Source organism: Diadema antillarum, unplaced genomic scaffold (genome assembly GCF_040938485.1).
Source record: "Diadema antillarum isolate AM-2024a unplaced genomic scaffold, OU_Dant_1.0 scf00000075, whole genome shotgun sequence".
Classification (NCBI taxonomy): Eukaryota; Metazoa; Echinodermata; class Echinoidea; order Diadematoida; family Diadematidae; genus Diadema; species Diadema antillarum.
This window is the reverse complement of record NW_027270964.1, coordinates 4,049,236-4,070,616: the sequence shown is the minus strand read 5'-3', so window position 1 is coordinate 4,070,616 and position 21,381 is coordinate 4,049,236. Positions and strand designations below refer to the sequence as shown.

Sequence of the window (21,381 nt, the reverse complement as noted above, 5' to 3'; positions counted from 1 at the left end):
TTCAGTACTGGGAAGCCATAATCTGTTTAATAGACCACAAAGCACAAGTAAATGATGGTGATTCTCTCCTTTGTTATCCTCCAAAGGTTTCTTTTCTTTCCGTTAATCCCCTTGGCCCATTACCCTCACCTACACCTTCAGTGCTGAAGAATTTGTACAAGTATAGTAGATCATGGCTGATATAATATGCTGTGAACACACGCTCAAAAAGAACAACCATGCAACTTCATCAAACTCAGTGTCAGAGCAGACAGTCATGAAGCACATTGTCATTGTATAGAGTAAGGAGGAAAAGTATACATATTACATGTGCATGTCAAAATAATTTGAGTGCGTGTACATTGTATACATTTCAACAAATACTGTATACTGTATGTGCCGTATGGATGTTTTAGAATCGGGACTTTTATTGCACAATCTCAGCATTGATTTGTAATACACATTGTACAGCAGCCATGTCTTTGTGTGTGTTGTGTACACATCTTTAAAAAAAAAGGGAGAGATACTGTGTACATGCCATGTATTATCGTGAAATTATGTTCGAGAAAAATGCATGGTGCAGTTTGGGGAGGAAATCATATTTGCCTGGGTATTCTCAAAGAGATCATACACAGTGTAGGAATGTACAATCAAATGAAATTTTTGAAAATAACCTCCAAAGTCTTGTCCCAATATATCCCCAGTGATTGGACATGTTTTCAATTATTGGAACTCTGTGATCAGTTCTACGCTTTCTCTCTTCTTGGGTGTTATCTGTGTACTTGTACATGCATTTTACAAACCTTGTCTTGGGCATGCCAGGCTTTATACCCCAGTGACTGATTTTGCGTATTGAGTATCTTCCAATCCTGTGCAGTCCTTTAAAAAAAAACTAACACAGGAACAGGCAAACCTGTTAATGAAATTGTGTGCTGTACTGCAGAGTTGTCTGCCATGCTATCTTCAGTTTCCTTGTGAATGCCGGTAATATGCAAGATCAAGCAGGTGTACATACAGTTAACCCTGTATGTACTATACCTACATGAACATGAACATGTATGGAATGCAGTAGCAACAAGTATATGTACAGGGAACCTTATAGCTTTTTTTCCCAGGTATATGTTTTTCTCACTTTTTTTTAAAAATCAATAATCATTTTAGTGTCTACTGTGAGAGATGTTCATGCTCTAGATGAAGAGAAATTAAATTAAAAAAGATAATAGTCTGTGATATTTAAAGGGTGTGTACAGTTCTGGTTGAGGTGAGGATTTAGCTTTTAACGTTTTGCGAGATATTCAGAAACCACTCTATGAGATGTCAAAGAGCATGCAATTGTAAGGGGTATCAAAAGTTTATTTGATGAAAATCGGTTTTGAAATGGCTGAGATATCCAAAAACCAGGTGAAACAATGAGATCCTAATAAAAAGCGTGGCCTGTCGCCTTTTATTATTACCACATTTTTTGAAATCTCAGCCATTTGAAAACCAATTTTCATCAAATAAACGTTGAATCCTTCTTAAAATTACATGCTCTTTCCATTTTCATAAGAGGTTTCTTATTATCTCACTTGGGAATGTTCAAAACATGAATCCCCACCTCAACCAGTACTGTACAGTCCCTTTAATGACATACTTTTGTTCTTTCCTCTCACATACAATCAGGGCTCACCACTAACCATTTTCTGCTGGTAACCCATGGGCCACTATGAAAAAAAAAAAATATCTGACATTTTGATGGCCTGAAAAAGAAATGTAGTGGCCTAAAATGAAAGGAAAAATAACAGTCCATTTTGAATCTTACATGTACACAATATGTAAGTGCCCAATTGGGCCACCAAACCATAGCTTTTTAGCTCACCTGAGCCAAAGGCTCAAGTGAGCTACAAAAGTGTATTGCGATCGCTCTTCGTCCGGCGTGCGTCATGCGTCGTCCGGTGTGCGTAAACTTTTTACATTTTCATCTTCTTCTTGAGAACCCCAGGACCGATTTTCACCAAACTTGGCAGGTAGCATCCCTAGAGGGATAGGATCTCAAATTCTTCAAATGGGCACCATGGCCCACCAGGAGGGGCCCCAGGGGGGCCCAAACACCCTAAAATTAAGGAATCTTTAAAAATCTTCTTCTCTAGAACCAGAAGTGATAGAGCTTAGTTAATACTATGAGTTAGTACATTGATGACTGTAGTTTCAAGTTTGTTCATGGGGGAATCAGGGGTGCCCCCCTTGGGACCCAGGGGAGGGGGATGGGGAGGGGTCCTAATGGGGCCTAAATTGTACATTTTCATCTTCACTTTGATATCCCCATGTCAGATTTTCACCAAACTTGGTAGGTAGCATCCCTAGGGGGATAGGTTCTCAATTTGTTCAAATGGGCACCATGGCCCACCTGGGGGGCCCCAGGGGGGGGGGGGCCCAAACCCCCTAAAATTAAGGAATCTTTAAAGATCTTCTGGAACCAGAAGTGATAGGGCTTAGATAATACTATGAGTTAGTACATTGATGACTGTAGTTTCAAGTTTGTTCATGGGATTGGCGGAATCAGGGGTACCCCCCCCCCCCCTTGTGACCCAGGAGAGGGGATGGAGAGAAGTCCTACAGTTGTAATGGGCCTGAATTGTACATATTCATCTTTTTCTTGAAAACCTCATGATGAATTTTGACCAAACTTAGCAGGTAGCATCCGTAGGGGGATAGAATCTCAATCCCTTCAAATGGGCACAATGTCCCTCTTGGGGGGCCCGTCGCCCCCCCCCCCCCCCCCCCACATTAAAGAATATTTAAGATCTTCTACTCTAGAACCAGAAATGATATAAAGCATAGTTAATACCATGAGTTTGTACATTGATGACTTTAGTTCCAAGTTTGTTCATTGCAGATCCAGGGCTGCCAGCCCCCCCACCCTGGAGTTGGGGGGGGGGGGGGGGGGAATCCATATGCAGACCTAAGTTTCCAATGTTCTCAGGTAAGAGTGTGCAAGAATGCATGGAAGGTGAAATTGCGATACTCAGGTGAGCGCGTGACCCCCGGGTCTCTTGTTTGATATGCGGTGGCTTGACATCAATTTTTAGTGGCCCCAGGCCACCGAGCCATCATCAATGTCAAGCTCTTGTCAATGAGTTCTTTCTGTACATCTGCTAATTATATGCTGAACTCAGTTTTGGTCTAGACTTACACAACTGTAGCTACGTCTATCAACTCTTGTGCTCATTTCAGACTAGGCAATTTTTAACAGGTTCCTGCAGGTGCATAGCCTGAAGTTCTTCCCTTTGAGATTGATGAACTCCTGTTGATTAAGTGATGAAACACCACTGAAATATTAAGCAGAAGTTATCCTCTTTGCCTCATCTCTCTGTTCGAGAGATCAGTATGATGCATTGAGAGACTGTGGTGTGATTTTTCTTTCTTTCTTTCTTTCTTTCTTCTACTGAAACACACTGCCCAGTGTGAGGGGTGCATTGCTGCTCTACTCTGAAAGCTGGTTAGGCAACACTTTAAAGGGATGTTACAGTATTGGTGGAGATGAGAATTGGGCTTTTAACTTTTTGCGAGATACCAAGAAAACACTTACGAAATAGTACAGAGCATACCATTTTAAGAGGAATTCAATGTTTATTTGATAAAAATCGGGTTTGGAATAACTGAAACATCCAAAAACAAAGGAAAACAAAGTGATCGTAATAAAGTGTGGGTCCCACACTTTATTAGAATCGCTCTGTTTTGGATATCTCAGCCATTTCAAGACCAATTTTGATTAAATAAACGTTGAATTCCTCATGGAATTACATGCTCTTTTATATTTCATAAGAGGTTTCTCATTATCTCACCAAAAAATGTCAGAAACCTGAAATTAGGTCTCAACCAAAACTATACTATGCCTTTAATGCAGAGTTACTTGTAGTGCTCTGATTTTTGTTGATTCTCACTTTCATTCAAAACGATTTTGATTTGGCTTCTTATTACCCTTTGCTCTAAAAGGTGGAGAGAGAAATTCATGATAATATGCAGAATTATGCTTCGTGAATCTTTAGAATTTCAGTGCGTAACAATAACAATGGACAGACTTAATTTGAAAGGCACTTTGATACTGATATCCCTGTTATGCCTTTTTAAGAGAGTTTTTCTACAATTCAGCATAAGTGTAAAATGACAATGCTGTAGTGGACCAATCAGATATTCTCCCTGTGAGTATGAAGGGGGTTTCACACTGGGCTGTGCGTAGAGTTGTGTAGTGTTGCATAGTAACTGCACCCAACACTACAGCTACACAAGTTCAACTCTACACAAAGCCATGTGTGAAACCCCCTTTAGACAGATTTAGACCACCCTGTAGACTGCTCAGCAAAGTCCAGCACTGCCTGATTTTTGGTATGAAAATTGAAATTTTTGTTTGTGTAGAGAATCATCTGGCTGTAATTGTAATAGATTTTATAGTTAATGATATGGTGTATAAGCTGTGCAACATGCTACCCAGATACTTGTTTCATCGATAAATGATTGCGTCTATTCTTGTATGGTATCAAATGGAGTGAACCGTTTGTTTTCATCTCTCGGTGTTGTAACCAAGGCCTTGGCACAGTCTTTACATTGGGTAGAAATATGATAGGACTGGTATCCAGCCCTGATCATGAGTGAAGTACAGCTCGACATCGGCATTACTGTATTTAAGCTATTATTTTTGCGAGGGTTTAATTTTCGTGAGTTTCGTGATCGCTGTTGGACCGCGAATTTAACAATGTGAAAATGACACCATGTGCTAATTGTGCATTTACAATAGCCTCGGTATCAATTCGCAAAAACAACGTCCTCTCTCTAAAATGTCTGTGACCTCCTCATTCACGAAAATATTTGTACATGGAAATTAGAGCTTGTGCAGTATTTTGTCTGATACCCTACATTTTGCATTTCACAAGATGCATATTTTGCTTGGTTGTCAGTTGTAGATCTTAATCGTATTGTGTCAGATACCTTGTTTTCATGTAGTATTAAATTTGCCATGATAACCATTTTCTTCCCCCTCTCTCTTTGCTGACTTGTCCCTGTAGCCATGTGTGCTGATAGTCAGCTACCGACGGTCTGATGACTCCATTGTGGTTCTTGGCACAAACTGCGGCGCAGAATGGAAACCAGATTCCAGTGTCATTGCAGTGGCTGTAAGTACCTTGGTAGAAGTGGCTCGGCTCAGGTACTTGTAGATGCTTTTCTCTGTAGAGAGCTTGTTCAGAGTTTGGGTTCTCTTCCTACTTTCTCAACACTAGAGGAAGTCACACTCAAACTGCATGCAGGGAGTCCTACATGTCACTACATGTCAAGTATGCTAGTCTCTCTCTTTGATAAAAGACATACATGTCAGATTCATAAAACTTCAGTAGAGCTGTAAGATTAAAGTGGAATCAGACAAAGCGCAACCTTTAAACCACAGACACACAATCCTGTACTTACTCCATATGGGTTTTGTTTTGTTTGTTTTTAAAGTGTAATACAATTCAACTGATCTAGAAACTTTGATGCTTGTAGACCCACATACATAGTGAGTAGGTATCCATTGTAAATGTGGCTTTTATCAACGATATATTATGTTGCATGAAATATACATGTATTTCCTTGTGCAAACATCATCAGCAGAGCTATATTTTGTATGCTTCCAGGTAATGTCAGGTTAGATTGCCCGGCATAATTGTCAAGTAGATATGGAGAGTTCTTCCAAAGTCTTGTATTGACAATAGCCCAGATGTGATATATGGATGCCTTACAGCAGTCTACCAATGCAAGAAAAGATATATTCAGTGAATAATGATGCTGAGTCCAAAGTAGATAGAAGCAGGGGAAAGAGACACTCAGTGACCACACCCATACACACACAACTATCAAGCTTGGATGGGTTTGTAAATGATTTGATGTGAGGCATTGTATGTGTGTGAATACATTAGCATTTCAGTACTACATGTAAATGAGAGAAGTAAAGTAAACATGTATCCCCGGATTGATTAAAGGTATGCAACGTTTATATGGGAATGGCATGTTTATTTTTATGCCTCCGCCACGAAGTGGTGCCGGAGGCATTATGTTTTCGGGTTGTCCGTCCGTCCGTCTGTAATGAATTTTGTGGACAAGGTAACTATCAAAACCTGTTGAGGTATCCTAATGAAACTTGGCATGTATGTGTATTAGGGGGTGAAGTTGTGCCTATCAATTATTGGGTGCACATGGTCAAGGTCAAAGGTCAAAAGGTCAAGGTCAAATACATAAAATTTCACTATTTCCACCATATCTATTGAATGCCTGAAGATATTTTCTTGAAACTTAGTGTATACATGTATTACCCAATTAAAATGCTCTGGTGAAAGTTTGGGTCATGAGGTCAAAGGTCAAAGGTCAAAAGGTCAGGGTCAAATACATAAAATTTCACTATTTCCACCATATCTCTTGAATGCCTGAAGATATTTTCTTGAAACTTAGTGTATACATGTATTACCCAATTAAGATTCTCTGGTGAAAGTTTGGGTCATGAGGTCAAACGTCAAAGGTCAAAAGGTCAGGGTCAAATACATAAAATTTCACTATTTCCACCATATCTATTGAATGCCTGAAGATATTTTCTTGAAACTTAGTGTATACATGTATTACCCAATTAAGATTCTCTGGTGAAAGTTTGGGTCATGAGGTCAAAGGTCAAAGGTCAAAAGGTCAAGTAAAAATATTAAAACTTCTTTTTTTTTTTCTCCGTACCTTGGAAAATTGTTCAAGGTATCTTCATGGAACATAGTATATACATGTACTGACTGGAAGTGATTATCTAGAGAATGTAGGGTTCATGGGGTCAAATGTTGGGGGTCAAAGGTCAAGTGCAACACTTCAAAATTTTACTATTTCCCTCATATTTATGCAATGCCAGCAGGGTTATTTTTTTTTTACACTTGGTGTATGCATGTGTAAACTAATACAAATTCTCTGGAAAGTTTTTTTTAACTTCTTTTATTGCCTCAAAGGTCAAAAGGTCAAAGATCAAGTGAAAGTGCTGAACTAACTTTTTCCTTCATATCTCGGAAGTGGCTCAAGTTATCTTGAAACTTAGTACATGTTATGCATGTTCTACCTGAAAGTGATTATCTTATGAATTTTAGGGTCAAGGGCCAGATGAAAATGGTAACAATTTACTATTCAATTCAGAAATTGCACTTTTTCTCCACACATGATGTACCTTGAAAATTACTCAATGCCTAAATGTATGAATGGGTCAAAGTCAAGTTAAAGTCCTTAAATCCCTAGATACATGCTCTCCTATTCATCCAATTAAACCTAAGTCAAGGAAGGTGAACATTCAACACATTTGTGACAAACTTGTCATTTCAGTATTTTGCCAATTTTGTGAAAATGTAATCACACATTGTCCACATGTACTATCTAGACCTATTGGGCAAATCATGCATTATGGCGGAGGCATACCAGTCGCCAAAGCGACATTTCTAGTTGTATTTGTGTTGTGTGATGCATTAAAGGGTAAAACGTCGTGGTAATTCTCTGGAAGGGCTCAAATTCATTTTCCACCATTTGGAATTCTCTTGCAATAAATTGAAAAGGTTAGCATAGAAACTTGGCTGACATGATTTGCCAGGATAATGTAGTGTTTTGGAGTATTTTGAGATCAAAAATATATTGAAAATGTGATGACTTAAGAGTACATATCCAAGGAAGTGTGTTACGTGTACAAACTATGTGTATGATACTTGCTTACAAGTGCGCAGGAAATCACCATCTTGTAGTATGAATAACCATATTTATGCATTGCTGAGGAATAAAAATATTTGAAAAAGTTTTGTCATTGCAAAATTGTTTGAAATCGATCCACGTTCAAGGGCCCTTTGAAAGTGTGTGATACACTATTAACTTGATCATGCGTATCATGCATAAAAAATGACAAAGATTGTGATTGCTATTAAACTACAAAGGAGAACACCAAACAGTAAATTGCCACCTGTCGCACCAAAGGATGCATGAACGTGTTACAAAGACATTGTGTGATAGAGGCACTTCACAATTTACCCTCCCAGTCACACATCATTCCTCAAGCTAGTATACGGGACACACATGATGTGCATTCATATTCGATGCACTGTATGTCTCAACATGAACTTGTCACCTTTTAAGAGATGAATAGTACTTCTTGCCATACATGCATTTGTATACAAGATGGGCTGCACATCGTAAATATTTTCAGTGTCTTATCATATTTACATGCTATATTTCAGTGTTTCTCACACAGGATGTATAATGTCATTTGGTCCCCCCCCCCCCTAATTTATTTGTGTTTCACTGGAGAGTGGCCATCTACTGTACCTCACCTCAAATCTGATCCAGACAGCAGCTCTTGTGATGACTTTGAGATTACAGATTTCATGCATCAGATATTGCTCAGGGGTAATTTATAATGCAGTGATTCATCCTGGCTGTGTGCTGAGGAGAAAGCCACCTGCAGACTTGCTAGGGCTGGCCATGAACCTATGCTCGCTCTCAAAGTAACATTCATGGATGCATTCATTGCATGAGAACAGAGGACATGGTTTGGGACACATTAGCAGTAATGACGTTCTGTATAGAATTGGAGAGCCATATTTATGCAGTAACTAGGAAAAGTGACTTGAATGTCTGAAATATCAATTTTGCTATATTAGTGAGTACCCTGGAGATGGCTGGATAATATGGAAATTCTTTTTTTTTTAATAATAATTGAAACTGTATGTTATTTTCTTAAACTTCTTTCCAGAACCACAATTAGCAAGGTCAGTAGCTACAAACCTGTACTTTCCTTTAGTGTAATTTCCTTGCAGCTGTCTATATCTGTGGATGAGTTCATGTTACCAAATTGAGTTTCCTGTGATCCATGACAATGAATATTATGTACATGAAATACATACATATGTACAATTATACGTACATGTAGAACAGGAAAAATGTACTTCTCGCTTTCTGAGGGACAAACAGTTTATGGGTGTTTAATCATGCAAGCACCAAATTACATGTACAAATGTATACTTTGTATGAAACACATTGAGTGTTATTGGTTTAAATTTCATGCATCTCCTGTATGGGGTTCTTATAATGCCATAATTAGACTTCAAAAAAGGTGTCTCTCCAAGTATTTCAGATTAATCCTCAGGTCATACACTGTGATTCCATTGTAGAATGACTGTAAATTAGCCATGCCACTATTTGCTCATTTAATAGTTTAATGGAGTGTAAATGCTCCCATTATGAAAACCATGTAGCAATGGTGCCCGCATTGCTGCTTTGCATTTGGTATTGCTATAAGCTTACAGTGTACATGGAGATCTTCAAATGTGGGTACTGAATGAAAAGCTGGATAACCAATATTTTGAGGACATTATAGATACATGTATCGTGGAGAGCAAGGTCAACTGAAAACTGCGCTGGAAGAATCAAATAAATGAAAAGCAAAGTCAAGCATAAAATCTAAATCAGACGTTATACAGATCCCACATGCGTGGAAGGAGAGTGTGAATCATTGGAAGCACCATATTATCGGCTGATTTTATCCGCTCGATATGAAAGTTCATTAAAGGTAATGATATACACCACAAGCCAATGCCTTTAGCATTATTTCAGTCTTCACAAAGTGTATTTTGAGAGTAATTGTCAAATTTTGCTGAGGCTACTTGATATTAAATGCAGTAAATATGAAAAACACTAAACATTGTTAGATTTCTTGACCAAGCCTGAGTAAACAAAGAGCTAGCTTGCTTGCTGCAGAGTTATGAACAGTGCTCTTTACAAGTACTATGTGTTGATCAGGTACAATATATGTATTGTAGACTCAAAAGGTCCACAGGATATAAAAAAAACAAACAAACAAAAACCGGGAGGATTTCTCTTCACAATAAATAGATCATAGGGACCAATACAGTGTATTTCATTTTCTTTGTAGCAGATACTACATAACTTTATCTTATCATATCAAACACAGGCAAAAACATGCAAGGTATGATTGGAGTAACAGACCATAGAAAATGGGTGATTAAATGAGGAAATCAATTTATACCCCTTTCAGTACCTCATGCATTTCTGGCCAGCTCCTGGCCCGAGCTAATTTGGCCCGTGCCAAGCAGTAAAAATTGCGTTCAGTAACTACAGCAGAGCCACGCTACTTTTACGATGACCCATTCACGAACTCAGCCATGTAAGGGATAACTACATACCATGGCAACTGAACGCGTGCTCCGGCGGAGGGCATGGCCAGGTAATTGTGACCTTTGACCGTGCAAGAAATTTTGGCCCGAGCCTGGTGCTGCTATCATTCATAAACTCTTCGATTGGCACCAGGGCCGAGCCTGGCCCGTGCCTGGTGCTACATGTAGCTTCAGCAGCGCCAAAAAAATCCGCTCCTGGCACGAGCCACTTTGGCCCGACCCATTCATAAACTCAAAATTTTATGACTTAGCTCGGGCCTGGCGCTAGCCAGGGGAGTTACTGAAAGGGGTAATAATTTTCTTCAGGGCAGTGGGATACCTGTACACAAACAGTTGCCCACATACAAGCACAAAATCACCCAAGAACATGAGGATGCATGCATTTAATACACATAAAGTACCACATTCACACACAATGTACGTACACAAATGCAGGCAGAAGTGCACTTAAAAAATATATACTGTACAACTGTAATGCCTACACTCAAACATATGAGCACATGGCTGATAGTAATTGTAAAATGTGATGCAAATGTTATGAATTTTGCTGGTATGATCATGATGGCAAGTATCAGTTTTTCAAAACATCTAGATTTTATAGTTATAATGTGAAAGTGCCAATATACTGTTTGTACTGTTTTTGTGTCTTACCTCAGCTGCTGATGCATTGATCCCACAAAGGCATTTTGGATTGCAAAATATTCTCATAGAGAGACATCCAATCACTGAATCTTTTTAAACTTTCAGATGCATATCGTCGCTGGGGCGACAAGACCTCGTATCTACAAAATGTCAAATGTTCAGGAGAGCCAAAAAAACATGGCGGCCAAAGCACTATACCGAATGGGACAGCCATTCCTTTGACGTGCCATGGTGGCTTCATTTTTTGGGTAAAACAACTAGGATTTGGACAGGACATCACTTAAGCAATTATTTGACCATACCACAATTTTGTAAATGCAAAAAAGTCATTTTCAACAAAATTGCAGATACAAGGTCTTGTCACCCCAGCGACGATATGTTGTATAAAGAACAGTTACATTGATAACACTTTGTTCTCATAAAAGAATGTCATTTTCTATTTGCATATCTTTACATGTAGGCTGTATTGCAGCTGAATTGTGCCCATTTCTATTCAAGATTAGAGAAGTGATGTACCATAGGTAGGGCCTACTGTATAGCTGTGGAATACATCACAGAAATGCACAATACATCGTCCTGTTGATTCCATTACAGCACCGCATTCTGCCACTGAGGGAACCTGATACTCCTTTGATGGAGAACTCAGGGTGTGAGAACTTTAGGATGGAGACAGAATCAATAATCTGCTTACAGCTAAGTTATGTGTATCACATGTTAAAAAAAAAAGAAAGAGAAGAAGATGCAAGTTTGAGTTACATTTGATACGAGGAAAAGACACCAAATGGTGGGCTGGATACATTGTATTCATAGGACAGGTCGATGTTTTTAACAACTCATTAGAGCCAATCATAAAGATGTTGCTCCACATTTGTTTGTCAAATGTACATTGTATTCTAGTGTGATATCAAAATATCATATATTTGTTTTGTTTTTATATTTTTTGGGGGTGGGGAGGGGCAGTAGAGTTCACTTACAGAATCAAAAGGAAAAACTAGCATAAAGCACTCCCGTTATAACGAACACGGTTATAACGGAATTCCGGTTACAACCAAGTAACAATTCAGGCCGCAACATTATCCAATCTATATATGCATTTTCATTGCTTATTTAATCAGTTATAAATAACAAAATTTTGATGTAACGAAAGAAAACTGCCTGTCCTTAGGACTTCATTATAACAGGAGTCCACTGTTTGACAGCTTATTTGAATGAACCCTTACAACTTCACTCCTTGGATAAAATTTCTTAGATCTCACAGACTGTGTGGGCGTGATCAATGTGGAGTTACACTGTATAATGAGTGTGAAGCGAGAAAACACTCTGCCATCATTTTGACCAGTATTACCCTCTATAGACAAAACATTCATTATATGCTTGCAGGGTCGATGTACCAAAAATATACTTTCAGTAAAGTAGTACCTCACATAGCTGTTCATTGGAAGGAGACCTCTACCAATTAGTTCATGTTGTCAGATGATGTGGGCTTACTTTCGAGAACATATAACAAATCAGTGAGCTGTCTCTAAGATGTGCATGGCTCACCAGAGTGGTGAGATGAAACATACATGTATGATACACCTGGGAAATGTTTCCATTTGCAGATGAAACAAAAACCCAGCTTTAGTGCTTCGCAATAGTTCTAAAATGTGAGTTAGGAAAGGAAACAACCAATGTAAATAATGTCAATCTGTGATTAATCATTTAAGTGAATATATAGAATGTGAACAATAGTTTTTATCAAAATTGTTTCTAGAATAAACTGGACTTCCACAGTTATGGTTTATGGAGAAAAATTTTGATATCTCCATATATTTTAGGCTTCATTGCAAAATTTTTGTATGTTTTATGATACAGCTGGCCTACAGTACACATACATGTACTCTGTATGCATCAAATGTGATAACTCAAACATTTTTAAATCACTGCTCCCAGTGGCTTTCAGACACATTTCCCCAAAGAGAAAGTGATTGCTTACCCTGAACGTCGATGACGAAAAATGCTGAAAAGCTCTCCTGACAGCTGTAAATCTTACTTTCATTGAATCAAGCCAGATACATTATAAAAGCCATATGCATTCTTGCAGTACCTTCATACACATGTGGTGCTATCAAATGTCTACAATTTATAACTTAAAATCTGTCATAACCCACATTAACTATGGGATAAATCATTGTATTGTCATCAAAACGGAAGCTGGGTCCTAACCTGTTGGAAGCCAAGAGTAAATATTTACTTTTTAGCCTGTGTAAGCAGTGCATAGAACCAGTCAGGAATCGAGTGTTGGTGTGTACCAAGCCAACCTGTGGTGTGCTGTGGCATGCCAGGGGTGACACTGTCTGACCTCTCTATTCTACTGCACTCCATATACCACTCCATCAATTCCTTGTTACTGTGATGTCAATGACAGAAAGTGTCAGAAGGCTTGAGTGACACAGGCTAAACACATGATACCAGTACACACACTAGCTAAATACAAGGCACTTTCAAGGAGTGATGCCTTCATGAAATTGAAGGCATCCATGTGGTGTGCAGGTGTCATACAGTGCACTTGGTACAATTTGTAGTGGTTTGTGGTACATATTGACTCTCACAGCCAGAGGGTGATGGCTGACAAAAATATTATATACAGTATAGTTAGACTTTAAACAAAATATGGAAGCATTGTACAATGTGCGTGTGTATAAATGGTATAACATTTAAAGCAGCATGTACACTTGTTGAGATTAAATGATTGGAAAAAACATGAATCATAGTAGACCATTTATTGCAATGTTCTCCCATGTGTAGTACCAATCTGCTACAATCTTTTGGATGCTCTGTACTATGGAAGAACGTTACTGAAACTAGTGATATGTTGAAGGTACTTGTGAGTTAAATGTCTGAGACCCAAGGGCAGGGGTGGATCCAGGAATTCCGTAAAGGGGAGGTGCCTTTACAAAATGAAAAGGGGGCGCAGGTTTCTTTTTATTTCTTTTGTTTTAACAAAAAATAAAGAGGGGATGCACACCTGGTGCGCCCCCCTCTGGATCTGCCACTGCAAGGGCATTCAATTTATATTCTTGGTGGATACTGGCACATTGCAAGTGCTCATACAGTGTAGTATCATTATTATCATATTTTTTCCTACTCACCGTATGCATGTACAAAGTCATACTGATATCAGAATGTATGGACTTGAGTGCTGACCTTTCACACAAACTTGACCTTAAACCATCCCAGGGGTCTAATACTGCTGGGGAGAGCCGTGACCTCTGTCACTGTTCATTCAGATGGAATCTCTTCTCGAGTTGACATTGTGTGTGATGTGTTTGGTTGGTTCAACTTTAGACATCTGGAGGTCACCTGTTACTGCTGAAAGTGGTGTCAGAGAGCAACCAGAGGCTGTATGCAACCAAGCAATCAGGGTGAGTCAATACACTTTCTCCATTATCCCTTCCATATTGGGGATTAAATCAAAGATCTATCTAAAAAAATATTAGGCTTCAAAATCACATGGTGATGATTTGTAATGTTGCTGAATATAAATGAACGGTGATTATGAATCACAGCATTGAACTAATGCATTGTGTACATGGAAAACAGAATTTCATGACTTTTATTCGAGATCTCTATCCTTGCGATAAATCTTTGACTGTTGGGAGTCCTTGCTTCACTTCCACATTTCAGTTGAGGAATTTGTCATATTTAGTGTACCAAGCAATCAGGGAAAACTTGTACCAAGGTACGTTTATGCATCCAACCATATGTGTGTTGTATCAAAATAATGTACCACCACATCAATGCACTCAATAATTGAAGTGTTCACAGAAACAATATATTTGTTTTGTTAATACAATGAAGGAAGCGAAGGCAGAGATAGGAGTTTGGTGGAAGGTTTGAAAATTAGATGGATTGAGATCCATTACTGTAGTGGTAGTCTGAATGGAGACTAGAGAGAGAGAGGTGGGAGCAGCTGAAGCTGTCTGCTGGAATGGATCAGGGGCTGTGTGTGAAGAGATTCAATATTTTATTCCCCATTCAATGACAGCTGCCTGACAGAGAATGTGTTGGGCTTGCACAAATAATGCATACGTCAGATGAACGCATAAAAGTGAGATGAGGGGAGGGAGAAAAAAACCAAACCAAAAAACCAAACCCGGTATCATACATACGTGTGTCTGGTTTGTCACTATCAAACAGAACTATGCAACTCACAACTGTACAGACCAGTATTGTGTGATCTCTTCTGTAACTTTACCTTGACTGTCGCTATGCATGTTACACTGACGTCATTATAAGTACTGTAAAATAAACTGAATATTCATGGGACAACCAGAATGTGATGTTTCTTTCCATAAGATATTGAAATTGCACAATAAGAAAACAATTTTGGCATGCTTTATAACATAAAAACTGTACATTCTTTTTACAATACAATAAGTGAAAGAAAGAGGTACATTCATGAATAGCATTGCTTTTGCGGGTGCTGTTTTCACAAAACTTTAGTGGGGCCTATAAAGGAGTGACTCATATTCATGATGAAAAGGCAGTATCACATACATGTACTGTGTTGTGGATGAAGTGTCCATGAAGGGAGCAAAGCATGCTGTAATTCAGCTGTTCGTGTGTTGTGGATATCTTTGTTCATGTGCAGATGTTAGTTGACAATATAAAATATATTGTATTGAGTGCGCTCATTTTATCCATTCTATCATATTTTCCGCGGGCAGCGTTGTCGCTTTGTGACTCACAGAGGAAATATGTGTGCCCATATCAAATCTAATGATTTACCACCAAAATGATGAAAACCTTTTGCTTTCGAGTACACACCGTAGATCCTTATACCATGATTGTACCAGTCTTGATGTATAATGAACTCTGTGTGTAGGAATTTGGACAGCACTTTAAAGACACTCGGTCGTGGCGAGTGGTTTGTGCGGCACGGAGACGAACGCAACACGCTGCCTCCCCCATTCTGTATCAAATGTAGTGACCCCCGAATGAGAATAGCGCTGGCTCAATGGGTCAGCGAAAATACGGTAGGCTACAAGAGAGCTCCCTGTGCTTATCTCCTAACCCAAAATGGCTGTCCCGAGAGCTTCCGAATGGACGCACACTCTCAGTGCGCATGCGCATGAAGAGAGGCCAAAAGAGCCACACGTCTTCTGGCCTCTCTCCTCCAATCACCGCAGCTCGCGGTGACAATATTTGTGTATGATGCGTACACACACACGCACACACACACACACACACACACACACACCGCAGCGTCTTCTGGCCTCTCTCCTCCAATCACCGCAGCTCGCGGTGACAATGTTTGTGTATGATGCGTACACACACACGCACACACATACACTAAAACTTGTCTCGGTGGTAGCATTACACAAACTTCGGTCGTTCGGAGTTTACGTACCATTAGGGATGGCGATCGGCTGCCTTTAATATGACTTTTAACTCTTCAACATAATTGTACAATAAGTACCCTTGTGCCCACGCTAAATGGGTTGATACATTGCCATGCACATTTGGGTTATGAATTAATGACACAAAACTGGCAGGGCATTACTTGAGTTGAGCTGATGAGGTACAGTGTAGGCACTTGCAGAGTTGATAGGTCATACATAACTCACTGTGTAATTTCCTCAAATCCCCATGTGCCCTTTCTACACTGTCTTGTCATCCTAAATGCCTGTCTATTACCCCCCATGCTCCCCCTGCTCTCTCCTCTCTGCAGGTCGTATCACTACAAGAGGGATGTGACAGAGGCAGACACCATCGCTGTCCCCAAACTCAAGGTCACTTTTGGAGCCACATTCCAGGTCACAGGAGGTGTAGCATGGTAGGAAATTCATGTTACCTGATACCAGGAGGCTCTAAATATGAGTCACAAAATATGAGTCACACAGGGGTCGAAAAGACAAACTCTCCTGGAATCTCTCCCATTATCCCACTGCCGAGTACTCTGTTTTCAGGCTGTTTCATTAACTTAAAGGGATGGTATAGTATTGGTGGAGATGAGGATAGGTCTTTTAACTTTTTGCAAGATACTATTAAGATACCACTTACGTGTATGAAATAATACAGAGTATACCATTGTAAGAGGAATTGCAAAGTTTATTCGATAAAAATCGGTTTTGGAAGGGCTGAGACATCCAAAAATAAAATAAAAGGTAGGTCCCACCTTGTAATGTTAGAAACCCAACGTTTGGTCTGAACCAAAACTATACAATCCCTTTAATAATATAGACTGAATAGCCTTTGTCCTGTAATTCACAGGCTAAATTGAAGTGGAAAGATTATGTTACAAATTGACACCTGAGATCTTACCTTTTGCTTTTGATGATGTACATCTCTGTCTGCTATTATTATTTTTTAGCTGCCACCAATTGACAATCAGTGATGTCTCTACATTGTGTGTTTGTACTGCAGAGATTGGTCGGTGGTTATTCATTAAAACAATTGTTATAATATGTCATTAGTTCAAGGGACAGGGAATTTTTCGTTTGATTTACAGAATAAAACAATGAGTGTCAAGTACCTGTAGAACTCAGGTATGAGTTGTGCCAACAAATATATTAATCCACACTTTTTATTCAGGTACAAAATGTAATGTAATAGTATGTGTCAAATGGAAAATATTTTACCTTTTAATGCTGAAGGACAAGAAAAGATTTGATGAGGCCATGTGGAGTTCTTTAAACAGGAGGCAATAAAAGTCTTGGTAGATGCACAGACAAGGCATATGATGATCAGGGTCCCATTTCATAAAACTTGTTAATGACAACTGCCACATTTCTATGACAAATTTGCTCTCAGCCAATCAGATGCAGGGATTTCGGTAGCTTCTAACAATTATCACTACTTGTCACTGATAACATGTTTTGTGAAACAGGCCCAGAATGCACGGTACTTTTGCACTAAGACTGTATTTGCATCTCTTGTGTTTATAACTTCCAGTTTGTGTTGCCTAAAGGATGAGATGTTAGTGGCCACGGGTCAGGGTCTCCTGAGGAGGATCACATGGGAAGGAATAGGTAGAAGCCATCTGGACGTGTCCATCAGGTCTGTTCCATTCTCACTGGACCTTCAGCAATCACGAGGTGAGGCCTTATAAATAGTTCAGCTGATCTGAAGCAATGGAGATTGATACCATGCTATTTCTGCAGAAGAATGATGCAGATGTTGCAGGGTTATTTAGTATGTCTTTGAATCTTTTAGCAGAATTGTGCTACTCTCATGTCTTTCAGTGACTTTATGATCTGTTTGTGTTGTGTTTTTTCCCTCAGGTTTGAAGGAATCTGGAAGTTATCTTTCCACTCAATGACAGTTCATATGGGCATTGCTGATTTGGTGGAATGATACTAGAATTTTTCACTATTGCAAACTTTCTCAATCTTTCCCAGAGTTTAAAAAAACCCACCATCACTTACATCGTTGTCCTGATATCACAAAACCTAAAGTTCTCCTTTCTCTTATGGCAGTGTGAGTGTGTTTGTGTATATTATATTCCTGGTAGTACAAGATGATCTAGTGGTACAACTCAATGTAAAAAGAAAAACATGTGTGTCTTGTAGAATCCCTCTTGGAGGATCCCAGTATTCACTTCAAACAACTGGAGTACAGTGTGTTGCTGGGAGGTTTTGCAGTGGTTCTTTCAGACGGCAGAGCTGCCTTCCTCACCTCAGAGACCACCAAATTTTCACCCAAGGTAAGGCCAAATCACTGGCTTCTCTTGTTTCTTTATATTGCTTTGTTTATTGTTTGTTATACCCCCACCCACACATAGTGTGTAGGGGGGGTATATAGGAATCACTCTGAGGTCGGGTGGCCGGTCGGTCGGTCGGTCGGGCGGGCGGTCGGGCGGTCGGGCGGTCGGTCCGTTGCAAAATCTTGTGGATCGAACTCCTCTCTCATTTTTTGAGCAATTGACCCCAAATTTGGCATGTGTGACCACTATCGAAGGTAGATGTGCAAGACACCTTTTTCGTTAGTATCGTGTAATGCGTTGCCATGGCAACGGCATATTTTCATAAAAACTTGTGGATCGAACTACTCTCTCATTTTTTAACCAATTTACCCCAAATTTAGCATGTGTGACCGCTATCTAAGGAAGATGTGCAAGACACCTTTTTCGTTACTATTGCACAATGGGTTGCCATGGCAATGGCAAATTTTAAAGAAATCTTGCAAAATTTTGTGGATCGAACTCCTCTCTCATTTTTTGAGCAATTGACCCCAAATTTGGCACGTGTGACCGCTATCAAAGGTAGATGTGCAAGACACCTTTTTCGTTAATATCGCATTATGCGTTGCCATGGCAATGGCAAATTTTCCTAAAATCTTGTGGATCGAACAACTTTCTCATTTTTTGAGCAATTAATTTCAAATTTGGCATGTGTGACTGCTACCACAGGCCGATGTGCAAGACACCTTTTTCATTAGTATTTCATACTGCGTTGCCATGGCAACGGCAGATTTTCATAAAAATCTTACAAAATGTTGTGGATCGAACTACTCTCTCAGTTTTGTGACAATTCAGTTTGAATTTGGGATATGTGATCAATGTACTATATAGTTGTGCCAAAACATCTTTGGTGTGTGCGTTAAAAAATCTGTTACCATGGCAACGGCAGTTTTTTTTTTAAACCAATCATTCAAAAATGTGTAGATAAATCTCACTCCTTCAGTTTTTAAGCATATGGCTCGAAAATTGGCACATGTGACCACTGTGGTACGTAGATGTGCGTACTTACTCTTTCGTCATTGGTGATCAATGTGTTGCCATGGTAACGGCATAGTTTGAATGAAAATCAAATGAAAATATTGTGGATTCAGATAACTCCCTCAATCTTTGAGCATTTGGCTTGAAATTTGGCACATGTGACCACTATAGTATATGGATGTGTAAACTTAATCATTCGTCAGTGATGAACAATGCGTTGCCATGGTAACGAGTTTTTTTTACCGAAAAGCTTACAGAAATATTGTGGATTCGACTAACTCCCGTAGTCTGTGAGCATTTAGCTTGAAATTTGGCACACATAACCACTGTGGTACGTAGATGTGTAAACTTAATCTTTCGTCAGTGGTGATCAGTGTGTTGCCATGGTAACGGCATATTTTGAATGAAAATCATACAAAAATATTGTGGATTCAGTTAACTCCCTCAGTCTTTAATCATTTGGCTTGAAATTTGGCACATGTGACCACTGTAGTGTATAGATGTGTAAACTTGATCTTTCGTCAATGGTGAACAATGTGTTGCCATGGTAACAGCATCTTTTCACTAAAATGCATACAAAAATATTGTGGATTCAGGTAATTACCTCAGTCTTTGAGCATATAGCTTGAAATTTGGCACATGTGACCACTATAGTACGTAGATGTTCAAACTTAACCATTTGTTAATGTTGATCAATGCGTTTCCATGGTAACAGCATATTTTGAATGAAAATCATACAAAAATATTGTGGATTCAGGTAACTCCCTCAGTCTTTGAGCATTTGGCTTGAAATTTGGCACATGCAACCACTATAGTACAGAGATATGCAAACTTCGTATTTCATCATTGTGAAACAATGTGTTGCCATGGTAACAGTGCATTTTGAATGAAAATCATTCAAACATTCTGATTCTCCTAACTCTGTGTTATAGCATTTTGGCTTCAAATTTGGCATATGTTACCTCTACATTACGTAGATGTGCAAAAAATCTTTTGTCAGTGTTGAAAATGTGTTGCCATGGTAACAATATATTTTGAATGAAAATGATACACTAGTATTGTGAATTCAACTAAGCCCCTCAGCCTTTTATCATTTGGCTTGAAATTGCACATGTAACGGCTATTGTGCAAACTTCATTTTTTCTTAATGTCCAACATTGTGTTGCCATGATAACACACAATTTTTAATGAAAACCATACAAATTGTCAGTTTATTTATCTTGCTCACTCAGTTTTTGAGCACTTGACTTGAGATGTGGGACATATGACTAACAGTGAGCAATACATTTATTCACTTTTGAACAGTGCATTGCCATGGTAACATTTTTTGCTATTAAAAAATTAAAAAGAAATTAGTCCTGGTTGAGCTAATTTCCTCAGTTGTGGGTGGGGGTATATTAACCACAATGAGTGATAGTTCTAGTTTGTTTTAGCTCACCTGAGCCATACACCGTAATGAACTATTTGCAATCCTTCATTGTCCATCGTGCATTGTGCGTAAACTTGTTACATTTTCAGCATCTTCTTTAAAAAGCCATGACAGATTTTTACCAAACTAGATGGCCCATTTGTCTTAATTTTTTGCCTGCTGTAAATTCAAGCCTTATTGCAGTTTGAGTGAAAAAGCAGCTCACATTGTCACATCAAGGATACCACACTTTCATGGATTTGTCCTCTCCCTGGTGCACCCATGTTCTTGTTTTTCTGTTTCCTGCTTACACAAAGTTGAAGACCACATTTTTTTGCATAATTGAACAAATTCATAGGTTGGAATTAAAAAAAAAAAAAAAACTTATCATAAAAGAATTGGATCTAGTCTTTGTTTTTGTGTGAAGAAAGTGTTGTGAAAAGTGATGG

General features: G+C 39.0%; 1 protein-coding gene across 1 annotated transcript in view; it reads left to right on the top strand.

Annotated features, from left to right (window-relative positions):
- The window catches only part of LOC139717450 (guanine nucleotide exchange factor subunit RIC1-like), a 72,066-nt gene that overhangs the window by 9,137 nt on the left and 41,548 nt on the right, over nt 1–21,381 (top strand). Inside the window, exons 2-6 of the mRNA XM_071628956.1 lie at nt 5,022–5,129; nt 14,151–14,227; nt 16,537–16,641; nt 17,760–17,902; nt 18,377–18,510. Coding sequence (XP_071485057.1) covers nt 5,022–5,129; nt 14,151–14,227; nt 16,537–16,641; nt 17,760–17,902; nt 18,377–18,510 — 567 coding nt within the window. The remainder of the gene's footprint in view (nt 1–5,021; nt 5,130–14,150; nt 14,228–16,536; nt 16,642–17,759; nt 17,903–18,376; nt 18,511–21,381) is intronic.